The following is a 15639-nucleotide window of genomic DNA, read 5'->3' on the forward strand; positions in this document are numbered from 1 at the left end:
GTGCTTTTTATAGGAGGCTTTAAGGAAATGTAAGGCTGCTGTGAGGTGATTGGTTTGTACAGACATCGTTTACCATCAGGTTGTCTGACAGGTTAAAGAAGCTGGAAGTATTTTTGCAAACATTCACTAATGTCAAGTGGGTGACAATGAGTATTTATTTGGTGGATAAATGCATAATAACATTGCATATGTACAATTTTTCTGTGACTTATTTAAGAGACATCTACAGGGATGCAATGAAATTTTGTATTTTGTTCTTAATGATGAGGATATGCAGCTTCCTGAAACTTCTTTGACAGACACATATTTCTGAAAGGTTCACTAAATAGTATTTCTTTGTAGTGTTAACCTGTTCTTTAGAACCTGTGTTTTATTTATTTATTTTAATTAATCATTTTATTCATTTACATTTCAAATGAACCCCCTTGCCAGTGTTCCCTCCACAAAGCCCGCATCCCTATCCTCTCCTGCATGTACGAGGGTGCTCCCCCCACCCATTCCTGCCTCACTGCTCTAGCATCTAGCACACTGGGGTATGGAGCCTCCCCTCCCAGTGATGCCAGTTAAGGCCATCTTCTGCTACATATGTATCTGGAGCCATGGATCCCTTCATGCATACTCTCTGGTTGATGGTTTAGTCCCTGGAAGCTCTGGGTGATCCGGTTATTTAATATTGTTCTTCCTGTGGGGTTGCAAACCCCTTTAGCTCCTTCAGTCCTTCCCCTAGCTCTTCCATTGGGGTCCCTGGGCTCATTCTAATGGTTGGCTCTGAGTATCTGCATCTGTATTAGTCAGGTGCTGAAAGAACCTCTCAGGGAACAGTCATACCAGGCTCTGCTGTCAGCAGGCACTTCTTGGCATCAGCAGGAATATCAGGGTTTGGTGTCCACAGATGGGATGACTCCTTAGGTAGGGGTAGTCTCTGGATGGCCTTTCCTTTAGTCTCTGTTCCATTTTTTTTTCCCTGTTTTTCCTTTCGCCAGGAATAATTCTAGATTAAAAATTTTGAGATGGGTGGGTGGCCCCATCCCTCAGCTGGGGGCTGGAGGTGGTCTCTACAGGTTCTGTCTCCCCTATGTTGATATTTTGGCTACTGTGATCCTGTTGGGTCCTGGAAGCCTCTAGCTCCCCTTGCATCTTGGACTTTATAGTGGGTACCCCCAGTTCCCCATGCCCCACTGCTACAAATTTCTGTTCCATTCCTGACCCTCTGAGGGATAGAAGACTGGGAGGGCAAAGGGGAGCAGGATCAGATATGGGAAGGGACAGGAGAGAAGACCCTCTGTTCTATAGTGTTATGTTTGGGCAAATTTGGGGGCATAGGATAACTTTGTAGGATGAATACGGCAGCAGCAAAAGATGTCAGTCACAAAGATTTGCAGGCCATACCTACATATTTATGCTGTGCATTTTTCTTCTCTGGTATTTGATTTCCTTAGCGAGCACATGCATCTCTATGTTGTTTAAATATTGAACATTCCTTCATAAATACATTTTCTTTTACATGAACTAAAAGTTAAAAAGATAATAAGTTGATTTTTTTTTAAAAGAATTGTTCTCATCTTTAAACCTATGAAAGAATGGAATTTTAAAAAGCCTATCATTGCTATAGGTCCATCTCTCCCTCTTTCCCTCCCTCCCTCTCTCCCTCCCCTTGCCCCTTCTCATTACTTGGAGTAATTGTTTCTTAGCTGAGTCTGCTTTATTCTCTGTGGACTTCCCTATTCTGAACAGGTCATATGAAAGGAATCAAAAGTGTGAATCTTTGGAGACTTCAAAAATTTTATTGCTGCGTAACATTTTATGATACATATAAACCAGTTTTGGGTTACTATAAATAAGTTTTTGTTACGAACATAGTTTTTCATTTTTCTTTGTTTAATATCCAAGAGTACCATTTATGGGCATCATGATATAGGTATTATTTTGTTTTTAAAAAAAATTGTTAAATTGCTTTCAGTAATCTCTATACCAGTTCACATATCCTCGTATGACTACCATTTCTTTACATTTACTTACCAGCATGTGATTTTTGTTATGTATTTTGTTTTAGATGTTGGAGTAGTTTTGTCATGATTTTGTTATTATTTTAATTCCTCTTTACCTGAATGTAATAAGATGATGATACATATTTTTTATTCATAAAAATTTTACACATGTATTCAATGAAATATGAACATATCAACTTCCCAGTGTCCCCTCCAATTCTCCCCATTTACTCTAACCCGTCTATCTTACTATATTTATGTCTTTGCTTTGTGTTTATAAATCCCCTCAGTGGGATATCTATTCATATTTTAATTTATTTTCATGTTATTATTTGTGTATTTGAGGAGTCTTTATATGCTCTAGATATGTTGGTTCATTGTTGGATTGTGGTTTTTCAAATGTCATTTCTTGACATCTTGTATTCCTTTTCTTTGTGCAGTAGGGTCTTGTGTGCATTTTTTTTTTTTTAAACTCAGGTTAAGAATTTTCTGTCTACTTCTAGATCCCAAAGATTTTCCCCGCTGTCCTATTTTGAGGGGTTGAATATCTTGAGTTTTCTCGCACTCGTGTGCTTCTCTTTCTTCCCTGTTATTGAGCAGGCTCTTACTCATTGAATTATTTTTATACCCCTTATGAAAGTCACCTGAGAATTTATGTGTGCATGTTAGGATTCTGTTTCCTTTCCTTGTTTAGGTGTTTGTTCTTTATTTACATGTACTGATTCTTTTCTCATGTATAGACTTAGTGCTGTTAATGACCCTTTTCACACTACCCTGACCTGTTCTGCCAGTTTTGAAGCATTACATTTTTATCAGCAGATTAAAGAAATGTCCTCAAGTCTTTTTCTTTGACTTGTGACATGCTTAGATTTGTTAATTTCTTAGCATTTGAAGATTTCAAGTTTGTAACTGCTATGATCAAAGAAAATCTATCACCTCAGTTCTAATTTGGATGAGATTCAGTTATGGGCCAGCATAATGTGCTCTGTCCTGCCATGCATCCTGTGGGTCTTTCAACACAGTGTGCATTCTGTTCCTTCTAGGATATAGTTGGAAGCTTATGGCGATGTGGGGTTTTTTGGTCACTTTTTTCTTTATGGGAAGTTGAAGTAGCTGAGTTGTCACCCTGGGAATGTTGCTAAAGTTTGTAGCTGCAGTGTGGATTTGCTTCTCAGTTAAGCCTAATCTGTTCCCATATTTTGTAGCTGTGATGCTTAAGCTCCCCCCCTTTTGGATTTCTATGTCTTCTTACAGATTGGCTTTTGTAATGTATTTGCTATTATTCTAAGTTCTACTTTGAAATTACAATGCAGTTTGGTAGGAAGGTTATATTCTTTTATGGCACAGTAGAGAACAAGAATATACCTAAAAAAAGAACATGTATTTCAAAGTAGGTAGAAGAGAGGAATTATTTGTTTTGAGTTGTCTTCTCAGTCTGTCCCTCAGTTGTCCTTGACCTCTAGTGCCCACGCTGCCACTTCACTCATGCTGGAGCACAGCCTGGCTTGGGATCTCTCATGTTTCACCAAGAAGAAATGATTAATGACTGAGCGGATACCATATGCCAGTTACCTGATCTAGTCATTCAAGGCACGGATCTTGAAACACCACATTTTGCCCCTATATTTGTGTGGCAAAAATATCATAAAAAAATGACAGCATAGCTTAAGTGGACTGAGGCTTTAGTGTTTGCTCCTGCAAAAAGCACAGGGCGAAGTCTTTTGCGGTAGGTGGACAGTGGGTTTTTTTTAGGTAAGAACCCTAAATAATAGACAGTAAAAACAAAATAGACAAATGGAGTTTTTCCGAATAGAAATAACTCAGCCCCTAGTTGAACTTACTGTACTGTGTTAACTGGTCAAAAGCTCAACAAAGTGTAAAATGAGAATAGTATGATTGTTATCATTCTCATCATTCAATAGTATCATTATTCATCCATGAAGAGAGATGAAGTCCTGGTGAACCTTACCATCGTCATGTTAAATGGAGAGTAAGGTAACAGTTACTGAGGATGGGAGAGTTGGAGATGTATTAATAGGCTGTGTCAGTTAGGGTTCCTAGTGCTGTAGAGAGACACCATGATCATGGCAACTCTCATCAAAGAAAATAGTGAATTGGGGCTGGCTTACATTTTTCAGAGGTTTCGTCCATTACTATCATGGTGGGAAGCGTGGCAGACGGCTGGCAGATGGGGTGTTGAAGAAGAAGCTGAGAGTTCTACATCCTGATCAGCAGGCATCAGAAGCGACTGTGTGCCACATTTGGTGTAACGTGAGCATTAGAAACTTTAAAGCCTGCCCCTACAGTGGCACATTTCCTCCAACTTCTCTTTCTACAAGTCCATACTTCCCAATAATGCCAGTTCTTATGGACCACGCATTCAAACACACGCGTCTATGGCGGCCATTCCTATTCAAACCACCACATAGGTCAGGTACCTGAAGGCGCAGCTGGGCAGGCACTTGTATGTTCTCATGAAGTGTTTTCAAGTGTCCCCACTTTTAAAACAAGATCTTGGTGTATATCACTAGCTAGCTTGGAACTTGCTATGTATATCCTTGAACTTGAGACCATGTTCCTGTCTCTGCCTCCTGAGTACTGGGAGTATGTGTGCCAGTTTGTGAGACCATTTTCCCATTTTGAAGTAGTTTGCTTCTTGTTGAGTTCTGGTAATTCTCTATACATTCTGAACATTATTCATTTAACAGATAAAGGATTAGATGATATCTTCTCTAATTCTTTCCCATCACATTAATTTTTTTATTAATTTTTTCCATGATGTTTTTTTGTGAAGTCATAATATCATTTCCCCTGCTCCCTTTCCTTTCTCTAGCTCCTCCCCATATTTTCCTCCTTTTCTCTCAAATTTATGGTCTCTTTTTCTTTAATTGTTACATATGCACGTATGTTTATATATCTTTAATACGTAAATACAACCTGCTCTGCCAGCCAAGTTCTGCTTCTTCTCTTGGGGTATTAAGACACTGGTCTGGAATGAAACAGCTGGCAAGTTAGGGAGAAAAGTGCTTTCTCTCAGATGGTTTTCAGTGAAATGGCTCTCCTTTATTGGCCTTAACAAGGGCTATTTAAACCTTGGGGAGTGAGTGTACATTATTGACTGGGGCTGAGGTGCTGGGACTGCTTCATTTGCATGAAGAAGAGTTCCAGATACTTGCTGGATGTGTCCTCATAGGGAGAGAGGTAGTTAAATTTGTAATTTGGCTGCCAGGCTACATGACTTCCTCAAGAGTGGTAGAAGTTGGGGGGGGGGGGTGTCATAGAGATGACTTGCACCAGAGCATGCAGACTCAAAGCAAAGAGGAGTCAGTTCTAACGGCTGTCTGAGTCTGGATAGGTCTCAACCTCATGTTTGCTCCAGACTGGCTCCTCCAGTTGCACAGCTTTGTGGCTCCATACTGCTCTGTTTATATAAACCTGTATCTTTATGACTCCAGGAATGACTAACTCATAGCATCCCTTTTTGTTTCTGACATTTCCATAATATCACTAGGTATATTTTATATGTTTAATTTTTTTTTTATGTGAATGCCCCTTGCCTCTAGGTACCCCTGGAGGCCAGAAGAGGCCATTGGATTCCCCTGGATTTGGAGTTTAAGATGGTTTTGAGCTGTCTAACATAAGTTTTAGGAGCCTAATTTGATCCTTAAGAGAGGAACAAATATTCTTAATGATTTAGCTTAACCACTTAACCCTCTAGTCCCACAATTACTGTTTTAATGACTATTTCTCTCATAAGAATCTTGATTTTCACCAGAGAAATTCTTAAACTCCCCTTCCCTCCTATAGCTCCTGGCGATGTTTGAAATATAGTACTTTTGCGGTAAATGTTTATTGAATGAGCGAATGAATGGATGACCTATGAGGAAAAGTCAGTACTGTTCATGGAATACCACAAACAAGCTATCATGCTTCGGAACAAGTCAAATTTACTTTCTTTTTATGAAATAGATCTTTATTCTTTGAGAATTTCATAATGCGTATAATATATTTTTATCACATCCTCCGGTCACTCCCCTCTCCTCCCTCCACCTAGATCTAGCCCTGCCTCCTTTCAGTTCTTCATCTTTCTATTTTAAACCTTGAGTCTGATTTGCAAAGCCAATATATTCCTTGGTGTAGGGCCATCCACTGAACTGTGGTGGGCCTTGCGTTGATCTCAATCTTAAAGAAAATTAGCTTTCTCCTACAGAAACTATCAACTAGTAGCTGCTCAACTAGGATTGAGGGCTTGTGAGCCCCTACTGCCCAATGCTTGGATGTTGACTGTCTTGATCTTGTGCAGATCTTTTATCAGCAACCACAGATGCTGTGAGCTCATGAGTGCAAAGGCTCTGTCATGTCCAGAGGACACTATTTTGTTCCAGTTCTCCCCAGATTCTGTGTCACCTTCATTTCTGGTCCTTGAGTGTAGAGAGTGGATATGTGATACTACAGGCACTTAATTGCTGCCCTTCGACCAGTTGCCTGTTTCTGGGTTAACTATGACTAACTGCATTAAAAACATCTCTGGTGAGGCCTGAGAGCTTCATTAATCTGTAAGTACAGAGATAACAAATTCAAGGGACAGAGAAACTTATTAGTAAGCCATTGTAAAACTCAAGTCTTAGAAGAAACAAAGTATCTGGAAGCTGACAGATGCCCTCCAGGTAGGCAGATGTGGTTAAGGGGGCTGATAAGTCAGTGGAGTGACCGAAACTTGAGAAACAATTTTGTATACTAGGCCATTTCTAGGGTGACCTGATCAAGATCCTGTCTGAAAAGAGGAGGAGGAGGAAGAGGAAGAGGAGGAGGAAGAGAAGGAGGAGGAGGATAAAGAGGAGAAGGAAGAGGAAGAGGAGGAAGAGGAAGAGGAGGAGAAAACAAACACAAAATTGCAAGAACAATTGTTTCATAAACTAGTTTATAGAATTGTGTGATATCGATGAGTTACATAATTTCATACTAAGCTATGGTGAAGTTGCATTGTGTCAAATGTTTGCCATTACTATTTAAAAGGAAAGAAAAGTTGATCAGTGAAGCCTGTCTTTGTATTTAAAATGAACCAATAAATTGCTGATGATTATGGCCTGGTGGACAGAGATTGCTAAGTGGGCGTGGCACAAGGAAGAGAACACTTTGGACCTAGCAGACTGTGTTCTCACCCATGCATACTCAAGTCCCTCACCACTTACTGACTTGCATTTTTAAAGTTACTTTTTATTTACTGCTGTTAACTATAGCTCAATGGTTCTGTTTTGCGTTTCACTGAAAGTATAGTGACTTTTATCCAGATGTTTCGGTCCTACCCTACACGGCCACTATGTCTGTTTTTTGTTGGTTTCGTTTCTGTTAGGAACAGAACCGTGTTCAGGGATAGCAGAGAGTGATTGGAATCTTTTAAATTGTGCTCTTGCTTGTCCTGAAGGCAGTTTGTAGATGTCATCACTGCTGAGTCTTAGAACTGCCTGGTTTTCTTAGCTCTGTCTATCCTAATTGTTAACCAACTTCCTTTACTTAGGTCTTTTCCTCATGATCAGTCTGTCTTGAGTGGTGTGCATCCGTAATCCTAAGATGCGTATCCCTTCAATGTATTTTAGAATAATTTTTCTCATTTTAAAAATCTTTATGATTGGTGTTCTCCTGTGACTTCCTGGCTTTTCTTTCATGAAACATGAGTTCTGCCTGCTTGAGTGTCTTGTATGGCATACTATTTTGTTTTATTAAATTATAAATTTGAGGGGCTGGAGAGGTCCTCAGTTCAAATCCCACAATCATCTGTAATGAAATCTGATGCTATCTCGAATGTCCCCTATACCCTCCCCCCACCCTCCTCCCCTACCCACCCACTCCCACTACTTGGCCCTGGCCTTCCCCTGTGCTGGGTCATATAAAGTTTTCAAGACCAAAGGGCCTCTCTTCCCAATGATGGCTGAATANGCCATCTTCTGCTACATATGCAGCTAGAGACACGAGCTCTGGGGGTACTGGTTCATATTGTTGTTCCACTTACAGAGTTGCAGACCCCTTCAGGTCCTTGGGTACTTTCCATTGGGGGCCCTGTGTTCCATCCAATAGCTGACTGTGTGCATCCACTTCTGTGTTTGTCAGGCACTGGCATAGCCTCACAAGAGGCCGCTATATCAGGGTCCCTTCAGCAGAATCTTTCTGGCATGTGCAATAGTGTTTGGGTTTGGTGGCTGATTATGGGATGGATATCCAGGTTGGGTAGTCTCTGGATAGTCCATCCTTTTATCTTAGCTCCAAACTTTGTCTCTGTAACTCCTTTTATGGGTATTTTGTTCCCTATTCTAAGGAGGAATGAAGTATCCACCAGTTGGTTTTACTTCTTTTTGGTTTTCTTGTGTTTTGCAAAATGTATCTTGGGTATTCTAAGTTTCTGGGCTAATATCCGCTTATCAGTGAGTGCATATCTAGTGACTTCTTTTGTGATTGGGTTACCTCACTAAGGATGATACCCTCCAGATATATCCATTTGCCCAAGAATTTCCTAAATTCATTGTTTTTAATAGCTGAGTAGTACTCCATTGTGTAAATGTACCACAGTTTCTGTATCCATTCCTCTGTTGAGGGACATCTGGGTTCTTTCCAGCGTCTGGCTATTTGTGTGGATAACACATAGTAAGTCTGGAGTACATGTTAATCATGAGAGATGATCCTTCACCTTTTCCCTCTTCTTTCTTACCCCTTCCTCATCACAATTATATTCTGTAGATTTCTCTGCTTGTATAATCTTCCACCCTTCATGACCTAAATCAGGGTTGATCATTAAAATTAAAGTTTCTCAGCTAGTTTATATGAATAGGTATCATGCAATAGAGATGTTAATGACTACTTTATGGTTGTTTGATAAAATCCCTTTGCTTTATTTTGCTTATAAGAGATTGTATTTTAATTTATGAACTTTTGGGGGCTGTTTTATTTCTGTCTCCTCACTCAGGTAGTTTCCTTTGAAAATGTCTTTGCCAGAATAAATTAAACTTGTTTAATACTATAAAATTTATTGTGTATTCTAAAATTAAATATGATTTTTAAACTTCCTCTTGAATTTTATGTGATGATATCTGCATTTAGTTTCATGTCTTGAATCCTATTAATCACGATCTGTTCATATAGTTATGAGAGTTCAGCCATTTATTTTAAAATTGCATCCTTTCATCTTTTAAATACTGAACTCTGCAACCTAACACAAATACTGTAACAACATCTGAGGTAGATAATTAAAGTATAATTAACTTTAAATACCTTGGTGAAGGAATATAAAAATTATTTAAATTCAATCAGCTAGTACATTTGCAGTTTTCTTTTATTAGGTGTGAAATCTAAGAATCCCCTGCCAACTCTTGAGGGCTCAATCCAGAATGTTGAACTGAAGTACTGCAGCACATCATTGGTCAAATGTGCCTCTGGGACCTTGGGATCAATAAAAATTTGTGCCAAAGCCCCAGGTATGTGCAGCTGGACCGTGTAAAACTTTATTGCCTGTGTAGGAGAGTTGGCCTTGCCATTTACAAGGAGCATTTGCTGAAACAAGAATTTACTCATTGTTCCTATGAATCAGAGCTTTTCATTGTTTTATTTAGACTTAATACTTTTTACAGTGCAAGGATGATACTTATTGACTTTAACCAATTAATTTTCAGTTAAGGTGAAGAACTTTGCACAATTTTAATAGCAGTTATTAGGAAAAAATTAAAAGAATATTTATTCTTGCAGTTTTGACAGAAATGTGAGCTATGTATGATAATTATCTTAATATTGAAATAAGTTTAGTTAGCATAGTAGATTTAAACAGAAAAATTGGGTGTTACAAAAGTTAGGTTGTAATTGTAGCCCTCTGTTTTGCAATGTTTGGTTTGATAATGTTCTTCTTAAGCTATATGCAATTCTTTCAGCAAGCTTAAATGCCATCATATCATAGTACAGATTTTGCTGAATTATATCTCTGTCATGTCCTGTTACAAACATTCTCTTCATTCAGTAGCAAAACGTCAGAGTTAATTTTAAAACTTAAAATAGCTTTATTAATCAGACTCTTTAGATTATTAACTAGATCTTCGGGCTGAATAGCAGCTATTATTGAGCCACTATTTTGGTGATGTATTTTTAGATCAACCATTCGCAAACTACTGTATTGTACATATGAAATACTATTTTAAAATTTTATTCCTCTTTTTAAATATTTTCAATCCGTATTTCTTTTCAGGTGACAGTGGAAAAGAAAAGTTGATTCCTTTGCTTCAGGGGCCTTCTGACACTAGAGACCTTCACAGTACCAAGTGGCTTAATGAAAGTAGAAAGCCCGAGTCTCTCCTAGCTCCAGATTTGATAGCCTTTACCATCCAGGTCCCCCAGTACATGGACTACTGCCATCACTCTGGTAAGTGCAGTCCCATCGAGCTTCCCTCAATTTGTATTTTTCATTTTTAGTATGAAATATCTCTTTGGGGATGAGTTGTTGGGATCTTCTCTATAGTTACTTTTTTCTAAGACTCTGTTCATTTTACTATTGATAAATTAAGTATTTATAAATTATGATTTTATTTTAAGAAATATTCAAACTCTACATGAAGTATGTAATAACCACAGAATTATGTGCACATGTGTGCATGCAAGTATGTGTGTGTATGCATGCATGTAGGTATGTGTGTATGTGTGTATGTATGTGTGTGTGTCTGCATATGTATGTGTGTATGTATGTATGTATGTATGTATGTGTGTAAGTTTTAAGAGTACAGCCTTTTCTTTAATGTACATTTTCTAATGCTGCAACACTTTGGCTGTGACCCAGAGTTTCTCACATTAAAACTACACATTTAATCCACTTATAACTTATTAAAAAGTAAGTGATTTTGATTGTGAAATCAGCAAAAACTAACAAATGAAAATTCCTCAGAAGTTGTGATTTCTTAAGGTTCGTTATTTATTTTTGCATGTTGAAAGGCAGTATCATGAAGATGGCTGTAGAGATGGACAGAAAGACGCTGTGGCAACTAGAGACCAGTGCCAGCCATGTGCACAGTGATGTGCTTAGTAAACCCCTGGTAGTCAGTCAGTGAGACTAAAAATGAGGGTTCCTTAAAGCCTTCTTAGAGGGGATTCATCTAAGAGGAGAGCTCTGTTAACATCATTCAGTAAATACTGTAACTCTGAGGGAGCTTATGCTAATAAATTCAGTATAAAAACTCGAAAAGATTTGTAATCATCCAGATGGTTAGTATGTCTAGGCAAATACTAAGGAAGCAAACAGGTGCACAGATTGAAGACTGTAATAAAGATGTGAAATCAGCAGTTTCAGTCTATGTACAGCTGAGACATTAGTCACAGTTCAGTCTGAAAATGAGTATTTTGAAAGACTAGTTTTAAAATGCCTTACCACGATGTTATCAAAGAAAACACTCTTCCAAAAGAAGGAGTTAGTGTGAGGCAGATTGCCACTGGCACACAACCAGATACCCAGATCTATGGAACAGATAGACCCAATAGATAGAAGACCCAATGATGACCCCACAACTAAAACAGTCTGATTTTTACAAAAGACATCCAAAATATACTTCACAAAGAATGGTAGGTCCTTTAACACATGTTGCTGGTAAAAACTGAATACATATACATAGAAAACCAAAAGTGTTACCTCTCCCTGTTTTTTAATTCAACTCCAAATGGATGAGAGATGCAAGGCTTGAAACTTTGAAACTGTTTGGGAACCCATTGGCTCCATGGGACTCAGAGCATCCCAGCAATAACAGGTGCAGTTGAGCCACTGAAAAATACGATCACATGAAGTTAACAGCTTCTGCCAGGACCTACTCCACGGGACTCTGAGTAGCCCAGAAATAATAGATACAATTGGTATGTAATATCTCAGGGAATGAGAAAATTTTTGTACACCAAAAGTAATAGTCAGCAGAGTGAAGAGACTTGTACAGAATCAGAAAATCTTCAGTAGGCCTCACAGGGAGGGTTGGAGAGTATTGACATGTAAAATGTATAAACAGTGAAAACAAGACAAGATGTCAAAGAAAATAATCCTGTTAATAAGTAGGCAAGTTTAAAGTGCTGAAGTACATAGGTCAAGAAGTACACAAGAACATGTTCAGAATCCGTAGCCTTCAAGGGACTCTAGATCCAAACTGTACTGGAATTCTCTCCTATCCCGAACAGAATTAAAGTTATTCTTTTTTATGATATCAAATGTAAATGCTATAGAAATACTGTACTGAGAAAATAATGACAAGCAACACATTTATATATGCTTTTTCAGAATTTTCATCAGACAAGACCAAAAGTTCCCATGCATGCAGGGAAAAAAATGATAATGCAGTCCTGTTGATAGTGCACAGTTATCTAGTCACTGTGAAAACAGAACTGTTTCATGGTCCCACTATACCATCTCTAGATATTTTCCTCCAAGAGTCCCTTCAGCTCTCTGCAGACACACTGGTACCCATGCTCATTTTCACATCAGTCACAAAGCCAAATGATGGGACCCGTCCATACGCTCCTCAGGAGATGAGCAGATGAAACACACATTCTGGAATACTTTTCAGTAATAAGCATAAATTGTGTCATTTTCAGAACATTGTTTTGAAGTGGTGGTATGTTAAATGTAAGCATTTTTTGTTGAGTATGGTTATCTCTACAGAACTTGGTGATATAGTGTGTGTTCTGTAGGAATATGAAACAGATATTTGGGTGCTGTATTCCAGTCTCTTTAAGCCCGTGTCAGGAGAACCTTTCTCATAAGGCCCTCTTGCTGTTGGTCTTTTGGCCATTTTTCTTTTCCTGGTTCTCACTGTAATTATGTTTTTGCATATATTTTTCCCTGTTGCTGATTTTTAATACCTGTTGTTTTCTTTTTTTTCTATATTCACTTAGTCCTAGTTCAGTCTCAAAATCTTTTTCCATTTTTTGCCTCTTTAGAGAAGCTTTCTCTGAATCTTCTCCATCCGCTTTTCTCCTCACCCAGTTTGAATAGGTCTGTTATTGTTTGTCATAGCTGCATGTATTTATCTTTCTTGGCTTTTGTAACAGTGCATACTTACATAATGTATTATCACCACCTGACAGTGATTTACAGAGTTAGTAAAGCAGTGTACTTCTTTATCTTCTTTAAAGAAGAAAGTTTTAGTTTCATAATAGTAGTATATTAAGCACAGACTGTTATCAAAAACTAAACTGAGATACTACCTATGGAAAAACTATTTTTTCCAAGTATTTTAAGGCATAGTCTCTTAACTGTCCTGTTCGCACACCTCAGAATTCGCCATTGATGGAACATGGATCCAACACACTTTATTTACTAAAGCCGACAGTGGTTACTGTGACCCCTGTACAGAGGGGCTGGCTTGCTGATTCAATAAATTATCTTTTTATTAATGTCTGTTTAATGTTGTTTTAAAATATGTATTTTATAATAAGTATCTTTGGACAATTATCCTTCCTGTAGTTTTGGTTAGAATTTGTATTTGAATCATGGAATCAGTAGAGTGTGTTGAGCTCACCAGACCATCTAGGGTCTGTGTTGCTATTTTTTTTTTTTAAATATTTATTTATTTATTATATGTAAGTACACTGTAGCTGTCTTCAGACACTCCAGAAGAGGGAGTCAGATCTTGTTATGGATGGTTGTGAGCCACCATGTGGTTGCTGGGATTTGAACTCCGGACCTTCGGAAGAGCAGTCGGGTGCTCCTACCCACTGAGCCATCTCACCAGCCCCTGTGTTGCTATTTAATAAAGCACATCATTGTTTGAATCTATCATATCCTTTTGTGTAAATGAAGTCTCCTGACTTTTTTGTTTTGTTATGAACAGAATTAGAATAGTTTAATGAACTAAGCATATTTAAATTATATCACAATCTTTTTGTAACAATATTTGTATTCTCATAATTTAAAACCATTCTTAGGGTCATAAAATTTCCTCTCACAAAGTTTCAAAGCACTCTAAAACCCAGTTGGTATAAGATGATTTGTCTGTGATGCTCATGACACTTACTGGGTAGCACTTTACAGTTTCTTTTGTTGTTAAGAAAATTCACATCATTCAGATTAGATCTTTGGTGGTATTTTTATGCATTTGTGTGCAAACGTTAATGTAATTATGTATTTCATTTTAAAAGAAATATTCTTTTAAACATGATTCAGTCCTTAAATGTGATGCATTTTTAAAATTATTATTATTTCTTTATTCAGGGCATTTTAAAATTCACAATTTCTGCCCACCTTGGAAGTACCACCCACATTCATGGCTTAAGCATGTATAGTAAGGAACTCATAAATATTTTTATAGAGCCAGTTTCACTGTGAGTTTGATTCATCTTTTGAACAAGAAACTGGATTTGAATTGAATGTGCATATCTGTATTGCGATATCACTGATGTTACAGCCAAATCAAGTTAAGATGTCTGAAATGCAAGGTAAACAGTTTATAAACAGACTTTCCAGACTGAAATATCAACCTCTCTTTGCTAGGACCCATTTGGCTTAGACCTTTGCAGGTCCTGTGCATGCTGCCTTTGTCTCCATGACTTCATAGGTGTGTCAATCCAGTTGTCCTGTCTCTGAGTTTTCCCCACTTGTTCCAAGGCTCTCTCTGCCTCCTCTTTCACTGAATTCCCTGAGCCCTGACAGGAGGGATTTCTTGGTTGTCTCCTTTTCCAAGGTCCCTTACTCTCTGCACACTGACAAGCTGTGAGTCTCTGTATTTTTTCTTATCTACTGCAGGAAGAAGCCTTTCTTTTGATGGCTGAGCAAGACATTGATCTCTGAGTATAGCAGAGTGGCATTAGGAGTCATTTTATGGCTATCTTCCTTTAGCAGAGCACTAGGGTGGGCCCCATGCTGAGCAATAGATGGCAACAAAGAACTGACTCCGTGCTTGTTTTGGAAGTCAGTGGGCTTGCAGTGCTTCGAGCATTTTTGTTTTCCACTTTTACCCTGACAGATCATTTGCTTATATATTATTATTTCCTTTTTTGTTTTTATGGGTTTTCTCTGTTGGTAAATGTGTTCTTTTTCAGTGTCTATATGTGTTTCTTGTGCTTTTTCTTTGGCTCTTTTGTTTGTTTGTTTTAATTTTATGATGACTTATTGTTATTTTATTCTAAGGAGAGAAAGATTGCATTCTGATTGCATTCTGCACTTAACAGACAGTTTACACGGAGGACCCGAGGGTTCTTGTGGAATCCTAATGTGCCCATTCAAGTTACTAGAAGTAGACAAACATGTGGCTTCTTTTTATATGTAGAACATTTTATCACAGTAATTTATTTATAGATAATATCTTTAAATGTTTTAGATGAACTTTTCCTTTTCTTTATATGTTGTGTTTTGCCCCTGCACTGCATCTTTTCTCACACAGATGACTTGCACAAAGACAATCTCCCATAGTTTATATTATCTGTGAAATGTTATGAACATCCATGGGAGAAAAAAGCTTTATATGAATCCCGTGGAATTTATCCAAATTTACTTTGTTCACCATTAATAAGACTTACTTTAAAATCTGGATAACTTTTAATTATTTTTGCAAGTTGAATTATTTTCAATTTTCCTTCCTTCCTTCCTTCCTTCCTTCCTTCCTTCCTTCCTTCCTTCCTTCCTTCCTTCCTTCCCTCCCCTCCCCTCCCC

The 15639-nt window shown here is 38.0% G+C and overlaps 1 protein-coding gene across 6 annotated transcripts in view; it reads left to right on the forward strand.

The window, feature by feature from the left end:
• Vps13b (vacuolar protein sorting 13 homolog B) overlaps nt 1–15639 on the forward strand; it is a 529582-nt gene that overhangs the window by 123478 nt on the left and 390465 nt on the right. For all 6 annotated transcript variants that reach the window (XR_003845462.1, XM_021217240.2, XM_029548110.1 and 3 more), the window contains exons 18-19: nt 9320–9454; nt 10213–10386. Coding sequence is in view for 5 of the 6 variants with exons in the window: in XM_021217240.2 (XP_021072899.1) it covers nt 9320–9454; nt 10213–10386 (309 nt within the window). In the remaining variant the exon portion in view is untranslated. The remainder of the gene's footprint in view (nt 1–9319; nt 9455–10212; nt 10387–15639) is intronic.

Source organism: Mus pahari, chromosome 17 (assembly GCF_900095145.1).
Source record: "Mus pahari chromosome 17, PAHARI_EIJ_v1.1, whole genome shotgun sequence".
Taxonomy (NCBI): Eukaryota; Metazoa; Chordata; class Mammalia; order Rodentia; family Muridae; genus Mus; species Mus pahari.